Source organism: Equus caballus, chromosome 25 (genome assembly GCF_041296265.1).
Source record: "Equus caballus isolate H_3958 breed thoroughbred chromosome 25, TB-T2T, whole genome shotgun sequence".
Lineage (NCBI taxonomy): Eukaryota > Metazoa > Chordata > Mammalia > Perissodactyla > Equidae > Equus > Equus caballus.
The window spans coordinates 23,846,102-23,868,027 of NC_091708.1; the positions used below are offsets into that span (position 1 = coordinate 23,846,102).

The 21,926-nt window shown below is 36.8% G+C and overlaps 1 protein-coding gene across 2 annotated transcripts in view; it reads right to left on the reverse strand.

Moving 5' to 3' along the window:
• Nucleotides 1-21,926, reverse strand: part of SVEP1 (sushi, von Willebrand factor type A, EGF and pentraxin domain containing 1) — a 167,132-nt gene that overhangs the window by 98,093 nt on the left and 47,113 nt on the right. For both annotated transcript variants that reach the window (XM_001916149.5, XM_070251692.1), the window contains exons 4-6: nucleotides 12,738-12,896; nucleotides 11,536-11,715; nucleotides 2,945-3,124 (exon numbers count right to left, since the gene is read on the reverse strand). In XM_001916149.5, coding sequence (XP_001916184.3) covers nucleotides 2,945-3,124; nucleotides 11,536-11,715; nucleotides 12,738-12,896 — 519 coding nt within the window. The remainder of the gene's footprint in view (nucleotides 1-2,944; nucleotides 3,125-11,535; nucleotides 11,716-12,737; nucleotides 12,897-21,926) is intronic.

A 21,926-nucleotide genomic window follows, 5' to 3' on the forward strand; every position in this document is an offset into this window, starting at 1 on the left:
ATTCTTTCTGTTTAATAATGAAAAGAATTACCACTATGAAATTATATCAGTGAATAATTTAGCCCACATCACTTAACTTTGGTTCTAGGAGTTTCTCAATTTCATTGTTTAAAAATTGCATTTTTTAATTTCTCATCTGTCCATTTAATTAATTTCCTTTACCTCTCTTTGTATTGGAGTCTTTACATTTTGGGGTTTTTGTCTAGTTCCATATTTCAGAAAATGTTAAAAACAATGTTAATAACATTGGTGCTGTTATATGTATTTTAAATAACCTTTCTTTTTTGCTGTTGGCTTTTTAATAGCACAGACAATTCATTTGAAGTACAGAAACTTAAACCTTTATATATTCAAATCTATTGTTCTTTTCATTCTTAGGAAGTTCTTCTCCATTAAAAATTTGGATTGCCTTTTTATTTTTAGAAAGTTCTCCTCCACTAAAAATTCTTATTTTCCCATATAGTTCATTCTTTAATTTGCCTAATTTAATTAATTTAACTTAATTTAGTGATTTTTTTGTGTGTATGTGAGGTGAGAGTCAAAACTGACTAATTTTTAGATAAACTTTTCCCTCATTGGTTTCTGAAATTTCCTTTATTGAATATTACATTCTTCTATAAACCAATGTTTGTTTAGCCAGTTTGCAGTTATATGCAGTTCTATTGTTCTGTGCATCCCTGTACCATTAATGTGCTATTTTAATTACTATCAGTTCACGATCTGTCTTATGATAGTGAGAATAAGTTCTCCCTCATTGTACCTCATGTTCAAAATTTTTCAGTTTTGCACTTTATCCTTTTAAACACTTTATTCATTTCTGTCAATATATATATATATTTTTTTTTGCTGAGGTAGATTCACCGTAAGTGAACATCCATGCCAATCTTCCTCTATTTTTTAGTATGTTGGCCACCAGCACAGCATGGCCTCTAACAGAGTGGTGTAGGTCCAAGCTGGGGAACCAAACCAAGGCCACTGAAGTGCAGTGCACTGAACTTAAGCACTAGGCCACTGGGGCTGGCCCCTCCATCAATTTTTTAAAATGGGAATTTTCATAGTAATTATGGTTATTGTCATAATTTGGAAGCTACAAATTCTGTAGCTCCTCAGAATCCTCAGAATTGAGTAGTTCCTCAATAAATTGTAAATAAGGATGCAATTCCCTTTGATGGTTATAATTCAAATCCCCCAAGATTTGCATCCATTTAAGTCAGTACAGAGACGTGCACAATAATTTTAAAGAAAATTTAGGACAGAATAACACCACAGTAACTTTATTAAATGTATTACCACTTTTAACGAAAGACTGGGTCCCTCACAAGAGGAATTGGTCCATATAGAACTAGGGAAAGAAATGATTCTCAGGAGTAAACACTAGTTTTTACATAGAAATTCTAGCCTGAGAAGACAGCTGTCCCAGCTAAAGAGACTTATTATTCCATTGTTAAAGCACCTTTTTTATGGTGACAGATCCATCACCTTCATGTCATTTAACTCCCTGAAATATCTGAAGAAGCTAACTCCCTTTCTTCTTGTTTTATGCTAAGTGTGTTTATGGTTTGGGTGCCCTTCTAGCTTCTGCCTACAGGGAAATACAACGCTTGTCAGGCCTATGTCTTTCAGTACTCATAATAGTAGGTATCTCATTGTTAATGAACTGAATCTTTGTTTACTAATAAATTTCATTCTCCTGTCCAAGAGAGATTTAATCTCTTCTCAGTATGATAATATCAGTTTTTCTGAGCCTATACAGTGAGGGTCAACTCTTGGACTGTTAACGAATCCCCCAGGAAGTCCAACATCCTTCCTGGCAACACCCTCCCTTATTACCAGCCATGGATCCAATACTAGATTATACTAGAGTAAACCTGTAAGTCAATTTGGAAGGAGTTGACATACATATAGTATCTAGTTTTCCCAACTTGTGTCCTGGCACATCTCAATTTATTGCCTACACATAGTTCTTCTTCCTTTGGGAGTTGGTTATTTAATTGCATACCTGCTAGTGCTCCCAGGTATACTGTATCCAACACACAGTAAGGATCCACTAAATGGTAGTTCTCATAATCTCATCATCATCATTATTACTACCATTATTTGTAGCTACAGTGTATAAGAAGCAGCAAACTGGAAAAACTACTGAGTTTATTCATTCTGGACCGAATTTCAGTAGTAAGATGTCATAACTGTCAGTGGAGGACAAGGCAGAAAATCCTCTGATGAAATAGAATTTTAGGGTCCATCTTAAGACTCATTGGTTCATAATTTTGTCCTTTCATCAACAAGGCAAAAGTAAATTGTGTTTCAATGGAATACTACTCAGCCATAAAAAAAGACAAAATTGGCCCATTCGCAGCAACGTGGATGGACCTCGAGGGTATTATGTTAAGTGAAATAAGCCAGTCAGAGAAAGACGAACTCTATATGACTCCACTCATAGGTGGAAGTTAATATATTGACAAGGAGATCTGATCGGTGGTTACTAGGGAAAAGGGGGATGGGGGAAGGGCACAAAGGGGGAAGTGGTGTACCCACAGCATAACTAACAATAATGTACAACTGAAATCTCACAAGGTTGTAATCTATCATAACATTAATAAAAAAAAAAAGTAAATTGTGTTTAACAAAGCAGGGGAATTACATAGCATTTGCTTTTTAAGAAATCCATGCAAATTGGCCCCAGTTAAAAAAATCATTACCATTTGAAGCTATAAACTTCAGTGACTTGGAAAATTGGCTTCTGGCATAAAAGTCTTTTTCCCAGTTGAAAGGAATAAAACAACATATTTGTTTCTGTATCTATATCTCTGTGCATCTGAATATGTGGATATGTATTTATATTAATTATGAATCAAGTTTTAGTTCTAGATCTTCACAGAAAAGAGAATAAATCAGAGAGCAAGAGAAATGAATCACCGAAGGCACCATGCCTTCCAGAACTTACCCACACACCGGGGTTCTAGACCATCCCACTGGGCATTTCCTTGACAAGTAAGCTTAGCACTTCCTTCTAGTCTGTACCCTTCATCACAGGTAACCAAACATGTGGTCTTGTAGGACATTTCCCCTGCAGAACAGCTTATGCGACCATGTTTGGGTTGGCGGAGACGAGGGCATGTTCTTACTATATAAAACGAAAACAGATCACATTTTACTAAATAAGGACAAAAAATGATAAGTTTAATAAGACCTACACATAACAAGCAAGAAGAGGTCCTTTTCTTAAAATGGCAAATAGCAAATAACACACCATTATTTTTTGAGTTAGTATGGGACAATCCAAAGACTGTGTTTTATCAAATGCATTGCCCAAGCAGTATCACTGTGTTCAGCCGTCTGCCCATAGGTGGGAAGCTGAAACTGTCTAAGGAGTCTGGCCATAAATGGATGATGATGCTTGTAGAGGGGGTGCTTGACAAAGGGAGGTATCTGCAGTCCTCAGCTGGGCCTTTGCTGTCATTTTCCAGGCTACATTCCAAGAAAAGGAAGGGATCTTTTCCAGAATAGAGATTTCAGGTTCATGATCAACTCAGTTCTCAGATTCCATGGGCATATCCTGGGCCTTTTAATGATCCCAACCTTTGCCAAGCTGCCCCACATCTGCCATCTTAAATTCCAATATCCTACTTTCTGACCATCACTCTGGTTCTTTTAGCTTTACACTCCTTTGTTCCCAGACACTTCCTGTAAATCCTAGCTCATAATGCTCATCTTGACTTATGCATTAACATCGTTTTGTTTGTTTTTTGCTGCTGTGGCAGACTGATGGTTGCACACCCATTAACACCCTTCCCAGTTTTGGTCAGCCTAGTAATATGAACAACTAGAAGAAAACAACTCCCCATCTCCATTGCAATGAATGACAGTCAAGGAGATATAAGCTGCAGCTGTTTGGGACTCCTAGAAAGATTTTTAATGGGGACTATTTCAACTGAGAGAGTACTTTTTGCCTTCCCCTCTTCCTCCTTTGTTTGTCCTAAAATACAAACATGAGGGATGGCACCCCAGTATATTATAGTATAAGTATAGGATACCATAGGATAAATATCATGCAATAAGATGGTAGAGCAAAAAAACAAAAAAGTTTGAGTCTCTGATGACAATGGAGCTATCACACCAGCTTTGGGTTACCAACTTCTGTCCTTTTAGATGGGAGAAAAAGAAGATAAGCACTTAATTATAAGTGCTTAAGACACTGCTAGTATTTGGGCCTTTGATACCACTTGCTATACGCAATTCTTAACTCTCTGTCCAGCCTCTATTCACTTTTCCTTTGCTAATTTTCTAGAGAAAGATCTTTTCCCTCTTTTGGCTCATGGCATTTGTGTATGCTCCAACCCTGCTCAGGGGCAGAGCATTTAACTTAGGATCACATTCCCCTAGTCTGACAAGTGACTGAGAAGTCATCAGGTACAACTGATGACACAGTTCCTTTCTCTATCAGCTCTGAAATCACCATGAGAGCATCCAGGGGGATATTTACTAAGCTTTGGATGCTAGAAATGCCCCTGCACCTCAGCTAGCCTCAACATCACCAGCAGTGGAAGTGCCATGGGTGCCCAGAGAGTCCTGCATTTCCCCAGTGCTTCCACTTCTGATTTTCCAGGCTCAACACTATATCAGAGAGCTACAAGAGGCATTCAGACTTCTCCTGCTTCTGTAGGTTCCTAAACAATGTCTGTGCTCTGAGTTCTCCTAGGAGGAGTCTCTCACCACCCAGCCCACCAAAATCCCGTAATGTGTCTTAGAGTTCATCTCAATCAATCCCATAATGCCCTATATTCCTGTTCGTGACAATCTCTTGGAAAGCCCAATGCTCCAAAGTCATCCATCGCCTACCAGGGTCATCCCCATAGAGCTCTGATCCAAATTTAACTCAAACTCTTGCACCTGCCCTCTGGAATACATGATCAGTATTAAATAAATCCCCTCATATCCTAAACTTCCCTTTGGAACTTTGCCTTTGCTTTCTTATCCTAATCAAAATCTTATTGTCTCTCAAAGACATGGCCTGGAAGTGAAAGGGGTATCTTCTTTGCTCCTTATTGCCTTCCCAGATGTCATTCTCTTTCCCTTCTTCCTAAAAACCCCCTCAAAATATCATATTATACACCCAACATCCTTTTTCCCCTTAATTGTCGGCTGACCTCCGGGCCACTGCTCATTCTCTGAAGATTTTATTCTCTCTCTCTCAAACACACACACACACACACACACGTCGGTGATTTCATTATCAGTGAAGATGATCATTTCAATTTCCTGGCGTCATATTCTTCACCTCCTCTTCTCCAATGACCATTCCTTCAGGCTACCTCAGCCTCCCCTCCATTGCTTTATCTTCTAGACCTCGCCATCACCAATCCAAACATTCCACTGTCTGACAACAACCTCTTATCTTCCCGAATCACTCCCTCAAGTGCCTCAAACTCCATCAAAGTCTTTACCTTACTGGGGCCTCCAATCTGTTGTGTGTCCTTCTTTAGGGAAAATCACCTCTAAAGAGATTATACAACACTTCTTTTCTTCCAGTTCTAGTTTAGATCTGCTCCAATTAGGATTTCTAATTGGAGGAGAGTAAAGGAGAAAGGAAAGAGAAAGAACAAGGAGAGGGGAGAAGAAAGGGAGAGGAAGGGAGGGGGAAGAGAGGTAGAAGAGAAGATGAGGAGGGGAGAGAAACGGGAAACTCAAAGGGCAGGGGAGGGGAAGGGCAAGGCAGAGGCAGTTGTGGGGGCTGCACAGATGAACGGAAGTGCACCCTTTCAGTCAGATGGTACATATATCCCTGTTGGAAACAGAGATACAGAGAGGAAAAGAGAGTGGATTCCTGTTGAATATGCCAAAGGATGGACATATATACTCATTTTAGTAGCTTACAGATATAATCCTACAAGCATAAAGCATTGTACAAAAAACCAAAAACAACTCTACAAAAAAACAAAGTTCAGTTTGCTCTCAGAAAGCACTTCTACAATCCTAAAGACCAGAAGACAACACGGCAATCTCTAAAGAGTTTTGAACAAAATCATTTGGGACTCAAGAATTTTCTTGGGACTCTGGGTAAGATGTATTTTTCTTTCCTCTACTTTTCTGCATTTGCCAAGGTTTCCCATCAAGCTTTTATTTATGATAAAAGCTTAACTTTAAAATAATAGGAAAGGAAATTGGGGCAAAATATTCAGCACATATTCTACTGAAGTCACTGTTTGATAGAATCTATTCTGAGGAACACATTTAAATTATATTAGTTGGCAAAGCATAAATATTGGGTGCTTTAAATATATGTTTAGGATTGATTACTCCTTAAAGAAAATTCAAGAATTAGATGAGAGATTAAACCACAAGCCCTAGCATTTCAATTCCTGGGATGTTTTGGATCAAAGTCCAATATAAATGATAAATGAGTGGGAATACTTTGCTTTCCACATTTTTATTTTTATTGAGTGTGTCCATCATGTAAACAGAATTTTTATTGAGTGTGTCCATCATGCATAACACAATGCCAAGTGCCAGGAGGGATTAAAAGGTGAATAAGATAAATTCCTATGATCAAGATGTATGAGGTCTGGAAAACCATATTAAACAACTGCTTTTAGATTCAATAAACTGCTGAAATCATTCCAGCTTTCCAACCCAAGACGAAATAGATTTGCAACATCTCTCAAGAGTACTGATAGCAAATTAGAGTTGATGTTTCATACACATGCAAATTATTCTGCTTCTCAAATGTTGGTCTTAATAAACTTTCATTGCTCCTCTGGGAAAACAAAGCAAATGCAATAATTCCTATTTAGTCCTTAAACATTTTACACTCCTTTTCAATCAGGAATGACCATTTATTATCATTTTTAATAGGAAGGTGCTTATCTATTAGTTTCACCTTAAAATTTCTTTTTTATCTCAACAAGATGAAAAATTCTGCAGGAAAAGCTTCTTGACTTACATTCACGTTAAAGCAATCCCTAAATATTTATCTAGTCTTTTTAGAAAACAGCAACGTAGTCTTTTAAGAGAGCAGTCTACTGTGTAGAAGACAATGTGGTAAGATACTCTGGTTCTCATTTTAAAGACTAATTAGATTTTCCCCTAGATGCACACTTCTTGTCAATCTCCAAATTGTGATAGCATCTATACTGAAAATAAAATAAATTTAATGTTTTCTCTCCAGGGTAATTTTTCCAAAAATAGTCATAATCTGGTTGTATTTGTGGGGGGAGATGAGTTCAGAGTCTGCTTATGCCGCCATCTTGATGAGATCTCCCCCAAATAAATCTGATGTTAAATGTAGGGTTCTTGTTGTTTGAACCATTTTCTCAGGAAAAATACTATCGTAAAATTTAACTTACTCTGATGCTGGAGTTTAGCTAGTTATCATTGAGAAACCACAAAAGAATCCTTACTAGTTTAGAAAGAAATGCAAAATTCAGATAAAATTGAAAATAAGTATAAGTGCTTTATGAAAAGTACAATATGACGACTAAGAATCAAGACTACTAATTATTCAACATTACAAAACATTAGTGATAACATGAAATTTGTAAAAGGCTTTATTTACATTTTACACTGATCTTTCATTTCTCTCTCAACTTTAGAAAGATTTTCCAGACAAAAATAACTAAAATTATTCTCTGCCCCTATAATTAGATTTAAATTAGATCTGTTAAATACTACTTTCTTCATACTACCCCACCGAAAACAGAAGCGAATCCTTATGAAATTGCCATATTCCATTGAATCCCAGAATGCCCAATTGTAAGGCACATCATTATTTCATGTGCCACTAATAAAGAAACAATAGTATCTATGGAAAGGTTTAATGCCACTGATTTTAAGGTGCACCTCAGTTTTAGAGATTTTAACATGTGGGGAAAAAGTGTTTTAGAATTAATGAAATACAGTATACGTTTCACGGCCAGCCCTTGTGGTCTAGTGGTTAAGATTTGGTGCTCTTACCACTACAGCCGGAGTTCATTTCCCGGTCAGGGAACCACATCACCCATCTGTCAGTTGTCATACTGTGGTGTCTGCATGTTGCTGTGATGTTGAAAGCTATGCCACTGGTATTTCAAACACTGGCAGGGTCATCCATGGTGGACAGGTTTCAGCAGAGCTTCTAGAATAAGACTTCCTAGGAAGAAGGACCTGGCTACCCACTTCTGAAAAAAATTGGCCATGAAAACCCTATGAATGGCAGCAGAGCACTGTGGGATATAGCGCTGGAAGGTGAGAGGATGGCGCAAAAAGACCAGGCAGGGTTCCGCTCTGCTGTCCACAGGGTCACTAGGAGTCAGAATCGACTCCATAGCACTAACAAAAATATGTTTCACAGAACAATATCTCAACTAACTAAATCCATTAATGATAAGCTAGAGGACGGGGCCTGAGAAAGTGTCTTCATTTAGGACAAGTTTGCACGCTAGTAAATTAGGTAGTAGCTTTGGGGATGAAATTGAAGGAATCTTAGGAAGATCCACAGTCCTGTAACATCTCTTACTTTGATTAAAATTATTTTATTTATATTGGACTATCAACTGAAAGTACATAAAAGAGAACAAGCCTGCTTTTTAAAAATGTGAATGCATAATGGGAAGTGACACAAGCAGACTATCGATATACCTATTTATTAATGCACTTATCAATATATGTATTTGTTAAATTCAAGTTCTCAATCACTCATGAGAGCTATAACCAAGGATTGAGGGGGAAAATACATTATGTGCTCATAATGAACTCACAGGCTAGCAGAGGTGACAGAAAAGACAACTTTAAAAAGTGAGTGTGGTGGTTTATATTGTAACAAGTTCATTAAGTTGGGAAGCATGTTGACAGAATCTCTTTTTATGGGCGAGGTTACAGTTGGTCAAAAGAAGAACTTGCATTAGATTTTGGAAGGCGGAAGTGAAGCAGTGATCATTGTAGTCAGACTCAGCAATGGACAAATACAGACATGCCCAGTGGGTTCCAGCTTGTCTTTGCTCGCCTTCCTTGCACGTACCCACTGCTGACCCTGTTGACAACAGGTGGCTTCAAGCTCACTGCCAGGTTTTTGGCTGTAGAGCCATGGGGTGTGGTTACACAGAGGGGATGCTCCTCTTAGACCTATCAACATGTTTCTCCTTTGTGGTTCCACTTCAGCGGCTGAGTGGGCTTGGTTTCTCAGATGGAGTCTGTAGTAACTCTTCTGATGTTCCATCTTCTTTCTGGACTTTCCATTCGCAGCTCATTCCAAGATTGTGTAAAGTCCAATTCCAAAGTCTCTTATCCCATAACACGCATGGTAACCATGCTTCCCCGACTGACCCTGACCCTGACACAGCGTAGGATGCGAAGGTTGGGATGTAGATTATGAAATTGGGGAGAGGCTGGGGCCGGACCTTATCCTAAAGGGGCTGTCCACCTGCTTTTCTCACTATTCTTTGGAAGGCCAATAAGTCGAAGGGTACAATGTAATGTTTTCTACCCTCTGCCATGAGGTGGAAGAAGGGGCAGAAAGTTTACACAGAGTTTATAACTATTGACTTTACAGGAATAGATCTAAGAAGTTTTCTATGAGTAACTTCTTTAGTAATAGGCTTTTTACCACTGAGATTACATTACTGCAAATGTCTGTCCTTTGTCTTCCCACGTAAACAGTAGCTTATCTGAGTTTAGAAATCCAGAGTCTAAGTCTTTTTTTTCGGAATCCTGGAAACAATTCTTATCTTCTAATAGTTAGAATGGCTAACAAAGGGCTCAAGGCTAGACTGATTCTCTTTCCTTTGTAGGTAATGTTATTTATTTCTAACCGTGAAACAGGCACAATTTCCTACTTTTCCAGGGCATTTAGAAATTTCACTAAGATTATTTCCAGACACAGATGTGTTTTTAATATTTTTTTTCTGGCACTCAGTAAGTGATTTCAAACTGAATATCAAAGATTTGAGTTGTGTATATTTTCAGGATTTCAGCTTGGGGATATATTCTTTGATCTTCTATTAGTGCTTGTCCTCCACTCCATTCTCTCTTGGGATTCCTAATATTGAAAAAAGACTATTTCCTATGACTATTCTCATGTCACTTTATTCTCTCATAATTTGTTTTAATCTTTGAAAGTTTGCTCTATTTTCAGAAAAAATTTCTTGAGTTTTCTAATCTATTAATTTGGCTTTTAACCATGTCTAGTCATTGTGTCAGCAATCGTTCTTTTCCCTAAGAAATCTTTTTGCGCTCAGATTTCTCTCATTTCTTGGATCCTGGTCTTATTTTAGCAATGTAATTGCCCTTGAATCTCAGTGATTTTGTTTTTTTCCGTTTTCTTTCTGATCTCCTTTGTTCAATTTACTTATTCTTTCTCTTTTTGTAAATAAGCAAATTCATATTTATAGACAGGTTCAGTATTGGTAGCTGATAAATACAAACAGTGGATGTCACTTGGGGTTCACCATGGACCTTGGAGTGGTGAGTAGGTGGGCTTCCCTAGGTGTGTGGGAGCCAAGAGAATTCTAAAAGACTGAGCTGAGTGACTTGGGGTCTTGAGGAAGTCAAATCCTCAGCAAAGCATATTGCCAAAGGATGCCTAGGGGACGTGGTCAGGGCAAGGTTGCCAGATTTAGCAAAAAAAAAAAAGAAAAAAGCAAATTAGGATAGCTAGTTAAATTTGAATTTCAGAAAATCAACAAATAATTTTTATTATAAGTAGGTCCCAAATCTTATATGGGACTTATACTAAAAAATTATTTGTTGCTTATCTAAACTTCCTATTTAACTGGGCATCCTGTATTTCATCTGGCTGCCCTAGGTAGGCAGTAAACACTGTATTCAGAAGCTTCGTGGGCAGGCATTCTCAAGTCCTTTTCCTTGTTCCCTTCTTCCTTTTTCTTAGTAACCTTCCCTTCCAACCCTACTTGTGAAACCTTAGGAAGTTGCTGTGCAACAGTTGTAAGCAGGAGGAAAGTAAGTCTTAGAGATGGCAAGAGAGGAGGTAAACTGAGGTATCATTCTGTTTGTTGTTTCTCTGTATTTGATGGGGGTGCCTGAGGTTCTACCTGAGGTACTGTCTCCTTTTTTATTGGCCTGACCAGGCTCCTTGAGATCTCACTTTAGCACACTGCCACTTTCTATAGCACGTTGTCTCTTCCAAGTGAAGGCTGAAGACGTACCAGTTGGTTAACTGCTCTTATAGCAGAATACTGGTGTGGTTCCCTAAGTTCTGCAGTCCCAGTCAGCATCAAAGCCCCCACTCTGACCATTCTCACACTCTCCCTGGCACCCTGCCTCTGGCTGCTGGAAATCTGAGGATTGGGGTCACCTGTCCACTCATTTCCCAGGCAGGCCCTTCCTTTGCTTGGTCATAAAAGGCGCATAAAGGGCATCGTTTATGATGATGTGGTCAATTGAACTTAGTAGTTCTGACTTCAAACTTCCTATAATTTTTTCTCTTTCTGTGGTCTGTGGTCTATGAAATGAAAAGAAACTAAGAATTTACTGCTCCATTAGAATTTAAATCAAGGAAATCAAGCAAGACAATCAATAAACAACGTGAACTGGCAGTTTGCATACCTCTGCAGGAGCTCTCTGAACCAGACCACAAACCATTGGGTAGACACAAGAGGATGCTGCTTCCCACGAGGTCAAATCCAGGGTGACATCGGACTCCACAGGCTGCATTAAAGTGGTTGTTGCAAGTGTTTTGGATAAAATAACCGTTTTCAGGAGGCTTCAGGGCAGGGCAGTGAACAACTAACATTTACAGAAATAAGATAAAAAAGTAAAGTTAGCCTTTGTCTATAAAGCATCTTCCATTTTTCTCTTTTTTAAGAGGACATTTTATACATAGAGCTAAATTACTCACAGTATCCCTATTTACTGCATTTGAAATTCTAAGAGCATATCTGGAAGAAGAAGCCTTACATCTCACTCCTATTAGGTATTTATTCCCAATTAAATTTTAAATACAGACTAAATATCATTTTTTAAGCCCTAAATTCTTCTAATTTTGATATCTTTGTGGATACATTTTCTAGCTCTTGACCTCCACATGTTATTAGCTATTTTCATTCTTAATTAAGGTGGCATGAGATAAAGAACCATTAAGGCCAGCATATTGTGCTACAAATCCCAGCAGCCACAGCTTTTTATACACGTTATGGGCTAATTAAACATTTTTAGTTTTGTGGTGGGGAAGATTGGCCCTGAGCTAACATCTGTGGCAATCTTCCTCTATTTTGTATGTGGGATGCCACCACAGCATGGCTTGGTGAGTCTTTTGTGGGTCTGTGCTGGGGATCTCAACCAGCAAACCCTAGGCCACTAAAGCAGAGCATGAGAACTTAACCACTACATCACTGGGCTGGCCCATAAACATTTTCAGTTTTTGATATGAATAATATTGAGACACTTTACTCATAAACAATTTTCTTTAAATGGATTTAACTATCACCAGGGCCCAAACTAGCTTATTTGTTATTCAAATTTGTTGTTAAATTTGTGCCTTTTTTTCTTTTAGATTCTTTTCAGATCTTTTCCAAGTACTAAATCTTTCTGGTTTCATAGTTAAACTACTCCTGGGGTCTCAGATCTTCTTTCTCCAGAGCAAGATATGAAGAAATGTTATGTAATAAAAGCAAAGGATTCCCCCCAAAGATGATTAGGGAAAGGAATCTTAAAGATCATTCTAAATGAACTGGATGAAAACACTGGCGTTATTTCCCTAACAGAGATCAGCTTTTATATTTCCTATCTGCCAGCGGTGGGAGACTTACCTTCACACGTCTGGCCGGATGCTCGATATCCCTGCTTGCAGACACAGTCTTCAGGGGACGTACTTCCAGGTCGAGAGGTGTGATTTTCATCAGGACATGGAAGACAAGTGCTGATTCCTCCTGGCGAACCTTCTGATTTGTATGTCCCTGATGGGCAAGCTGTGGGCAGAGAGTGACTCAGGGAAGTCCATCTTATGTGGTACATCAATTGAGAGTTAACATTTTTGAAACTAATTAGGGGGAAAATCCAAACAACAGCTTTTTAAAGAAATAATAGTAAAATTCAAGCAAAGAGAGAAACCAAGATTTTTTTCTTCAAAAGAGTGATGCAGTTTGTTATTTGCAGGTTGTACAATGGCCTATTATGTCCCACAATTAGTTACAATCACAACACAATGCAGCATGATATGTCTGGGCTTATTTGTGGCAAAATTCAAAGTAGCAATGTATGCTATGGGACTAAAAGGAATCAATGATACTTGACACAAAAAAAATCTTGATAAACATGCTATACGCCATACTCCACCGCCCCCCACCTGGCCAGCTCCCCTCCCCCACGGCACCCCCAGCAACCTCTCCCAGCAGAAGAGAGGAACTGTAGATACTCAAAAAGCACTTAGCCCATTGTTTCTGTTCAAAGCACTCGACAAAGGGTAGGAAAAGTGAAGGGCTTAAGGGAAATAATCCAACTGATGGGAAATAGGCCCTTTGAAGAAAAAAGAATTAAAGACCCTGCTTTTCTCAGGCTCAAGAAAAAAAAGATTAAAAGCAGGATTTAATTGACCTTGCTTCCTATCTTCCCTCTGCACTGACAGTGTGGCTTTGAGTTTGTACTTACTGTCTCTGCAGTTACACATCTGTAAAGTAACCCCAAATTAAAAATTCAATATTAGAGAAATTGTGGCAGAAAGGGATTTGCAGTCTGAGTTAAGCCAATTAAATGTCGTAGAGTCCCAGCCTGCATGTAGAAACCAAATAATGTACACTTATGTGATGATATTTTATACAAATTATCTCCTTTAATCCTCATAGTATTAATAAGTACTAATAAGTATTATCAATAAATGCATTAATTATACTCATATTATTATATCCATTGTAAAATGAGAAAATGGAGACAGATTCAACTACTTGACTAAAATTACTAAGCTAGCAGGTGACAGAACTAGAATTTTTTTAGTACTTAACATTGGTTTATTACCTCTTTATGTCGAAAATTCAAATTACAATTATCTTGTTGTAAGTTAGTAAGTCAAATATTTTTAAATGGTAGCACATTCCTTTCTTCTTCCTGTTGTCATTGTCTATACCTATTTCTGGGTAGATAAGCTCTGGCTTATTCATTTATTTTTCAAAAAGACTTCATTCTTTTTTTTAGATCAGTTTGAGGTTTGCAACAAAGTTGAGAGGGAGGTTAGAGCTAGAATTTTAAAGCAAATTTATATATATAGCATTCACTATGCCCCAGGGACTGTTCTGTGTATTTTATAAATATTAGCTTTTCAATTTCCTTAAAAACCTATGAAGTAAATAATTTTATTAATCCTATTTTATAGGTGAGAAAACTAAGGCACTAAGAGGTTAAATAACTTGGTAAAGTTACACAGTGAGTAAGTGGCAGAGCTGGGAGTCGAACCAAGATAATTTGGATCCAGAAGCCAAGTTCTTTACCACCACATGTGCTGTGTCTCAAATCCAGGTCTCTTGGATGCTAAAGTCCTTGTTTTCATCATTATAATATGCTAAAAATGTAAACAATCATTATTAAGAGACAAGATGCATAATATAATGTAATTGTTAGAAAAAACAACGTCTTCTAAAATTCTTGATTATATTTAAAAACATTTTCCCATGCTATGTGGTAGAAAGTTCTAGATCTGGATAGATCTGTGACAATTTAAGAATGAGAGAAACATTTTAAAAATAGTTATAATGATATGTGACTTATAAAAAATACTTCAGGATAAAGAAAGGGAACATTGCTTCAAAGCATCGTATTACTAAATAGTGAATCATTATTGAATTATTCATATTACTGAATATTTCTGTCTACAAAAATTTCAGTAAATATTTGCACAGATCCTCAAGAACATGCAAAACAACATGATGTCCTTTAAACAGAAGTCAGCAGCTGGGTAAGGGAAAATGATTAAGATAAACAGAGATGGAAAAGAAAATATAAATTATAACGGTAAAATTAAAATTGTTACTGGAGGCAGTAAAAAGAAAACTCCAGAACAGAACTGAGTAGACACAGGAGAAGTAATAGTTGTGCTATTCATGCAAGAATATATTCTTTACTTAAAGCTTTAGCACAAAAAACTCATCAAGTTTCAGGCAAAATTAATAAAAATTGATTCACATCCAGGATGAAGGAAAAGCATTACAAGCATCTGGGAAAGAAAAACAAGATACTTATAAATGGGAAAATTGAACTGATATTTCATTTCTCTTGTGCAAAATCAAATGCCAGGAGAAAGAATGGAGTAAGATATACAGCTATATGGAAAAAATATTATGAACCCAAAATTCTATATCTCAGCAAGCTATGGGTAAATATGAGGGAAGAGAAAGACCTTCAAGGATGTGTGTGGCTTCCGGAAATAAAGATATATTTCATTGACTGAGGAAGAAATCTAAATAAAGAACTCAAGAATGGGAAAAAATTGCATCCAATAAATTGCTTGGGATTAGGAAAGAGGTGGAACATATAGTATGCTGCTAAATATCTTGCTAAAATAATTGTGAAAATGAAAACAAATATCAACTAAAGTCCCTTCTTATAAAGAAAAAATATATGCTCTATGGAAGAAAATAATCATCTTTGCACAATATGAAGAAGAAAAGTTTAAAATATGAGAGAAACCAGGAGATGGGTGGAAAGAGGAAGAAGGTGCATTTCTCATTTCTTTTCATTTACCCCAATATGATAAAACTAAAAGAAAAATACAGGTTCAAATTTGCATATAAAAAATACACCTAACTATACACAGAAAAAAATGTATAACCTCCAAATCAGTAGATTGGGAAAAAAAGATAGAAAAATATAGGAAATAAAAGAAACAGCAAGAAAGAATTTAAAACAGAACAGCACAAACTAAAGTTATGGAAGTAAAACCAAACATATCAGCCATTATAAATAGTAATAATGGGTTAATTTAACCCCGTTGATAAGATATAAACCACAAATAAGTTAGATATACAGGTTAAAATAACTGGATGTACAAAATATGTTAAATATTTCAAAAATCTTCACAAAGCAAACAAATTCCTATCTTAAGGAGAAACAGAAGTTTAATATGTAAAGAGCTTTTTCTAATACATGAAAAGATATGAATACTCCAGTAGAAAAGCTGACAAAGAACAAGAACTACAAATTTACTGAAGAAGAAATGTAAACGACCAAAAATCAAAGGATAAACTGTTTAGCCTCATTCATAATAAAGAAATGCGAATTAGTGGCTACCTTTTAACTTGGCAAATTTTTAAAAGGATGTTAATACCCATTGCCAGCAGGCACGTGGGGAAACAGGTTCTCTCCTACTCTGCAGGGCAATCTGAGGGTAGACATCAAAAGCCCCAAAGGGAGTTTTCCCTTTGATAGAGCGTTTCATTTCTAAGAATTTGTCCCAAATAAAAGCAAGCAAAAATGTATGTATAATTGTTATGCATCATTACACAGCATTGGAGACAACACAATCATCTAGAGATGGGGAGTTAGTTAAATTCTTATGATACATCCATCCAATGGAATATTAACCATAAAAATATAATTTTTGATATGGAAAGTCACTCAAATTATGTAGCTGGCGTACAAAAAGCATGTTTCAAAGACTATACGTGTTGTCTGATCCTCTTTGGCTAATAAATACATATATGAGACAAAGGAAATGATCTTTAAGGATATGCATACATGGTACACATTCATGGCAGAATTACGAGGTTTGAAGGTTTATTTTTGCTGATCTACATTTTCTAGTTTTGCTACACTGAATAGGTATTACTTGTGTAAAAACAATTAAAAGTATATAAAAATTACATATAAAAGAGTCATCGTCTCAAATCCTCTATTTCATCTCACTCTTATTGGTTCTCTACTCTCAGACATCATTTTGATTCCTACTTCTCTCTCTATCTCCTTCAATATCCAAATGAAAATCATGTTGTTTGGATTTTAAACAACTCCTTAAAAATCCTCTGCATTTCCTCCCCTCCCCTCCATCAGCTCCTATCTTAGATATGAACGTGACATCTCTCATCCAGGTTTTTAGCAAAGTCCTCTTTCTACTCCCTCAACCTTCATCTCTACCCTTCAGTCCATTTTAGATGTTGCTGCCTGAACATTTTCCTAAAATATAAATTTGATCAAATCGCTTTCTACCTAAAAACTGCACCAACAGGATGAGGCTCTCTCTCTTCACTCTGACATAGAAAGACATCTTTGATCTGTCTGTAACCTTCCCGCCTGTCAGCTAATGAACCTGTGAATTTCACTTCCTTGTTAGAACCTGCTTCAGAATCAAGTAGAGCCTGGTTTTGCACTGCACCTCCCTATCTCAATCTACTGGATTTAGGAGTTTGAGAAATTTACTTAATTTCTCTGAGACTTGGTTTCTTTGTGTGTAATATTAGTGGTACATCCCTTATAAATTTGTTATGATTAATTGAAATAATGTAAATAGAGCGACAATGACTGGCATGTAGTTGGCGTTCAGTAAATGTTAGAATAATGTCCCCAACTCTTAATTTTCTTGCCAATCAAAGAGAGAATTTCTTTTATAAGTTTGTTGTGCCCAGTAGATGCTCTGGTGCTTGGTAAATATTACTTCCCTTTCTTTCCCTTTCCAACTTCCACTCAGCTTCTGCCTTTGCATAGCCTTTCCTTTCTCTGAGTGAACCTCCAGCATCCTTCAAGACTAGATCGTTTTTCAAAGCTTCTCCAACTTTTTCAGACAGTTTTCATCGCCTTCATTTCTGTGCCCCCAGACTACATTACCCTTCCCTCTGCTCTGGCACATATTACACTGTGTGTGATATATGCACTTGTCTCTTTCTCTCAGTGGGTAACAGGTTTTTGTGAATTCAGTCTCCCAGTTATCTGACTCTGCCACTGCCCATCCCATTGCCTGACCCAGCAGTCACTCAACCAAAGAAAGGCAAGAAAAAACAAGCTCTGCTGGAAAGTAGAGGGTGTGTTTAGTGTGGAGGGAAGACTCAAGGGAGAGAGACTAACAGTAGGATGAAGTGAAAGGACATCAGACTTGGAGTCAAGACAACTGAGTTGCAATCTTGGCTCTTCCACTAATAAGTGATGGGGTCACCGGCAAGTGACTTTCTTTTCCTACAAAATACAGAAGTTACAATTAATCATGTCTATGACCTTTCCAGTGCTAACATCTGATGATTCTATAAATAGAAGAGTACTGAAAAGTAAGTTAAAGAAATCTTCCATATGACCAGTCAGATTCTGTCTACGGATTTTATAATTTATTTTAAAAATAATATAGTATAAAAAGGAACCAACCTTGCACTATACCCTCCAAAACATTTTGAGTAATCAAGAGTTTATAACACTGGAAAACAGTGTTTTGGATAAAAATATCCAAAAGCGCATTTGGAAATGTATTGTGAAATTCAAATGATAATGGAAAACAGACTTCAGGAGAACTATTTAAAGGCATTGCACAATTCTAGTGGGAGAGGTGTAATCAACTTCTTTGATTCCCAAGGGGCAAAATTCCTCATCTAAAACCAAGAAAAAGTTGAAAAGATGAAATAAACTTTGGTTTGAACAAGTTTCACAAGTGATGGTAAGGGCTGGGGTATTTTTTTTCTTTTTAATACGAAATATCTCCCCCCTGGAAATGTACCAAATATTATTTCCTAATTGCTCTTTTTGTTGTTGATAAAATAAGCACTTTCTCTTTTCAGAAACATCTTGGCGGTTATCAGCTACTATTACTGGAAGTGTGACTCTTGAAGTTATCATGTTGTGCTAACATTAGATTCTTCTTTAGCTGATAATGCAATTCTTTGAAATAAAATAAAACATCAACCAGTTTGGAATTTGTAAAATACAAAGAAGTCTCCATTCTCTCTAATCTATCTTATCCCCTAAGCATCAATTCCTTAGATAAGTACTTTAGTTAATATTGATAATATATATTATACAGTAACTTAACATTTTATAAAACTCCTCCTTATACATAATCTGATTAATTTTTTGAAAATCTCTATAAATATGAAGAGCCTCTGTCCCTTGAACAATTCCTCTTTAAAAGTTAATGAGTCTCTTTAAAGAATATAGTTTTAGGGCATTGCATCAGCTAGATTCAGGCTGTGCACTACACAACTCCAAGGGTGCCAATTCATGTGAATTACAATGTTGCCAGGAATTGCGCAACTCAAAGTCCCAGTTTCTGTTATACGTAGGTAGAGAACCCCGCAAGAATCTGGGCCCCCAGAGAAAGGCTCGCTATTATTACAATATTATGCTTCTTCTCAACTTTATGCATTTGTTTTGAATAAGGAATCTGTTCCTACAAATAGTGGTGCTAGGATTTTGAGCACAGGATCCCTTGCACTAGAAGAGAACCAGTTTTCCCCATGCGCAGCCAACATTTACACAAATACAACACAAGGACCAATGCATGCATACAAGGGATTTTCTTTCTATCAGACAGCCCAGATTCTTTTTTGATCAATGAATTAGGTGAGGAGACTTTTAACTGCCCTGGATTCTGCACATCTGAATCTGTGTGAAATGAATTAGCATCCTGCCAATCTCCCTGGTATTGATTAGCTCATTTGGCTGGAAGACAGACTACTTGGACAAAATTGTGAATTTGAGCAAGTCTGTGGTGCCATAGCAGCAAATGGCACCCAAGCTGCAGGATGCCATGTTGCAAATTTAAGCATCTGCTCAGACTAGAAAGGCAATTACTGATGGATTAGGACAAGTCTATCAAAAACCAAAGCCAAAACCCTCAAAATTGTCATATGTTAAGAATTAATATATGTGTACACACATGTATATGCACATAGAATCACACATAAATACAACCTGGCTGAGTAAAGAATATTAAGGCAAAGTCTTTTTTCATTGAAAACTCTATATTCTTAAGGTGTCCACTGTCTGGATAAGAAATGTGAGATCATCCTGAGTTTTATAATTAAACCTTTGCACATGTGGACTGTGACAGATGGAAATTACATTTTGTGTGGTGAATATGGTGTAATCTATACATAAATCGAAATATAACGATGTACCCCTGAAATTTATCTAATGTTATAAAACAATGTTACCTCAATAAAAATAAATAAATAAAATAAATGAAAAAGAATCCCTTCCTCCCAAAAAATAAAATAAAAATAAAGATCATTAAAAAAAGGCCCAAAAGCTTTGTGGGCATGCACTTTTAGGAAAGGCCTCTGGAGATTTTAGGATTATCTTTAACCTTATTTATTCTTTCCAAAATTGCTAACAACTCAGAATTGTATAAAGACAAAAATAAAATTTATCATAAGCTAAACCACTCTGGCTTAACTATTTTTTTAATGTTTGATATTCAGATTGATCCCAATTTTTTACAATGATAAACAAGTTTTCTATAATCATCTCATTCCCTTATATCTTTCTTCCACTTAAAAAATTTTTCTTAGGCAAAATAACATTAACTTTTCAAACTCATTAGCCTATTGTCTATTACTTTATATTCCCATTTTCAGGAATAAAAGTACATATCTTATTGTACTCTCCTTAGGACTCGGTATTAACTGTTTTTAAAATTATCAATTAACCATTATTTAGATGTGAAATCCTGTGAATTTCAGTGCAACAGAGTTTCAACTTGAACCTAGCATGGATCTATCCCTGAGATTCAGACATGTGTAGGCCTAACAGAAGTCTATTTGCTTGAAGAACTTGAGAACCTTCCAGGAGAAAACTTCATCCTAGCCATAACATTCAAAATATTACAACCCAGGATGGCATATCATTGATCGATGAGAAGAGACATTAGCTATAGCATCAAGCAGATTTCTGCATGCCCACTTATGTGCCTGATGCTACCTCTCTAGGTGCTGGATTGTGGGATAAGCCAGTGAGCCTGGAAAATGGGTCAGATCATTAAAAGGGCAATCAAGGGACTTGGGGCAGCAGATTTTTACCAACCAGTACATAAGTATTTCAATATTTTAACAACTTTTACAACTGTACTGCATATCTGCTGAATATTAGGCAGTCTTAAGCAATGAGAGAATGGCACACATTGGACCTAATAACACTTGACCTTAGCAGTCAGAAAGGAAGAAAGATTCTGAGTATAGTTTGGTGTTTGTGATCAAATCTGTTTCCCTTTGGGTCCTATAAAGAGTGGTAAGTTATGACTAAAGTCTCAGGCCATAGTTGCCTTTGATCCTTTTCTTTCCCCATCTTTTCTACCTCACTTCAATAAGACTTGAAGGCCTTTGGGGGTTTGGAAATGTGGATTATATCAGTTGCTGTTGTCCATGCTCATTATTGCTACACTAATTTAGGACCTTATTATTTTATGACCTGATTGATTCTGTAATCTCTAACCATACATCTCTTCTTCTAGGTTACTTCAGATTCAGTGATTTCTGGCCACAGATGCCAAATTAATATTCCTATAACACAGCTTTGATCATACCATTTTCCTGCGCAAAACTCTTTAATGGCTTGTAGTTGCCAATTAACCCAAGGCTATCTCTGTAGATTGGAATTCAAGTCCCAGTATAATTCTGTCCCTACTCTTTACCTTCCTTGCCCTGAATCCCACTAGTTCTACAGATTTAGCCTACTTTCCCATCCATACAAGCTACCTCCAGTCCCCATCACAAGTCTGTACTTTCCATTCTCCACAACAGTATCCTCATTTCTAACTGTCCTAATCCTTTAAAACCCAGTTCAATTCCTATTACCTCCACAACTAAAAGTAAATACTTTTTGAACAGCTATGGTATTTTGTATATCATATATGTCACTTCATTTTTATTTTCATTCAATCTCAGTTGATTAGAACTAGATTAATCATAATTCTTGGTTCATGACACACATTCTGACTTCTTTATAGTAATTATAGCTCTATTTCATAACAAGCTAGTTTAAGACAAGTACTGTGCAAGAACCATATCTTCCAAAGGACGTAAAAGATTTTAGACAAATAG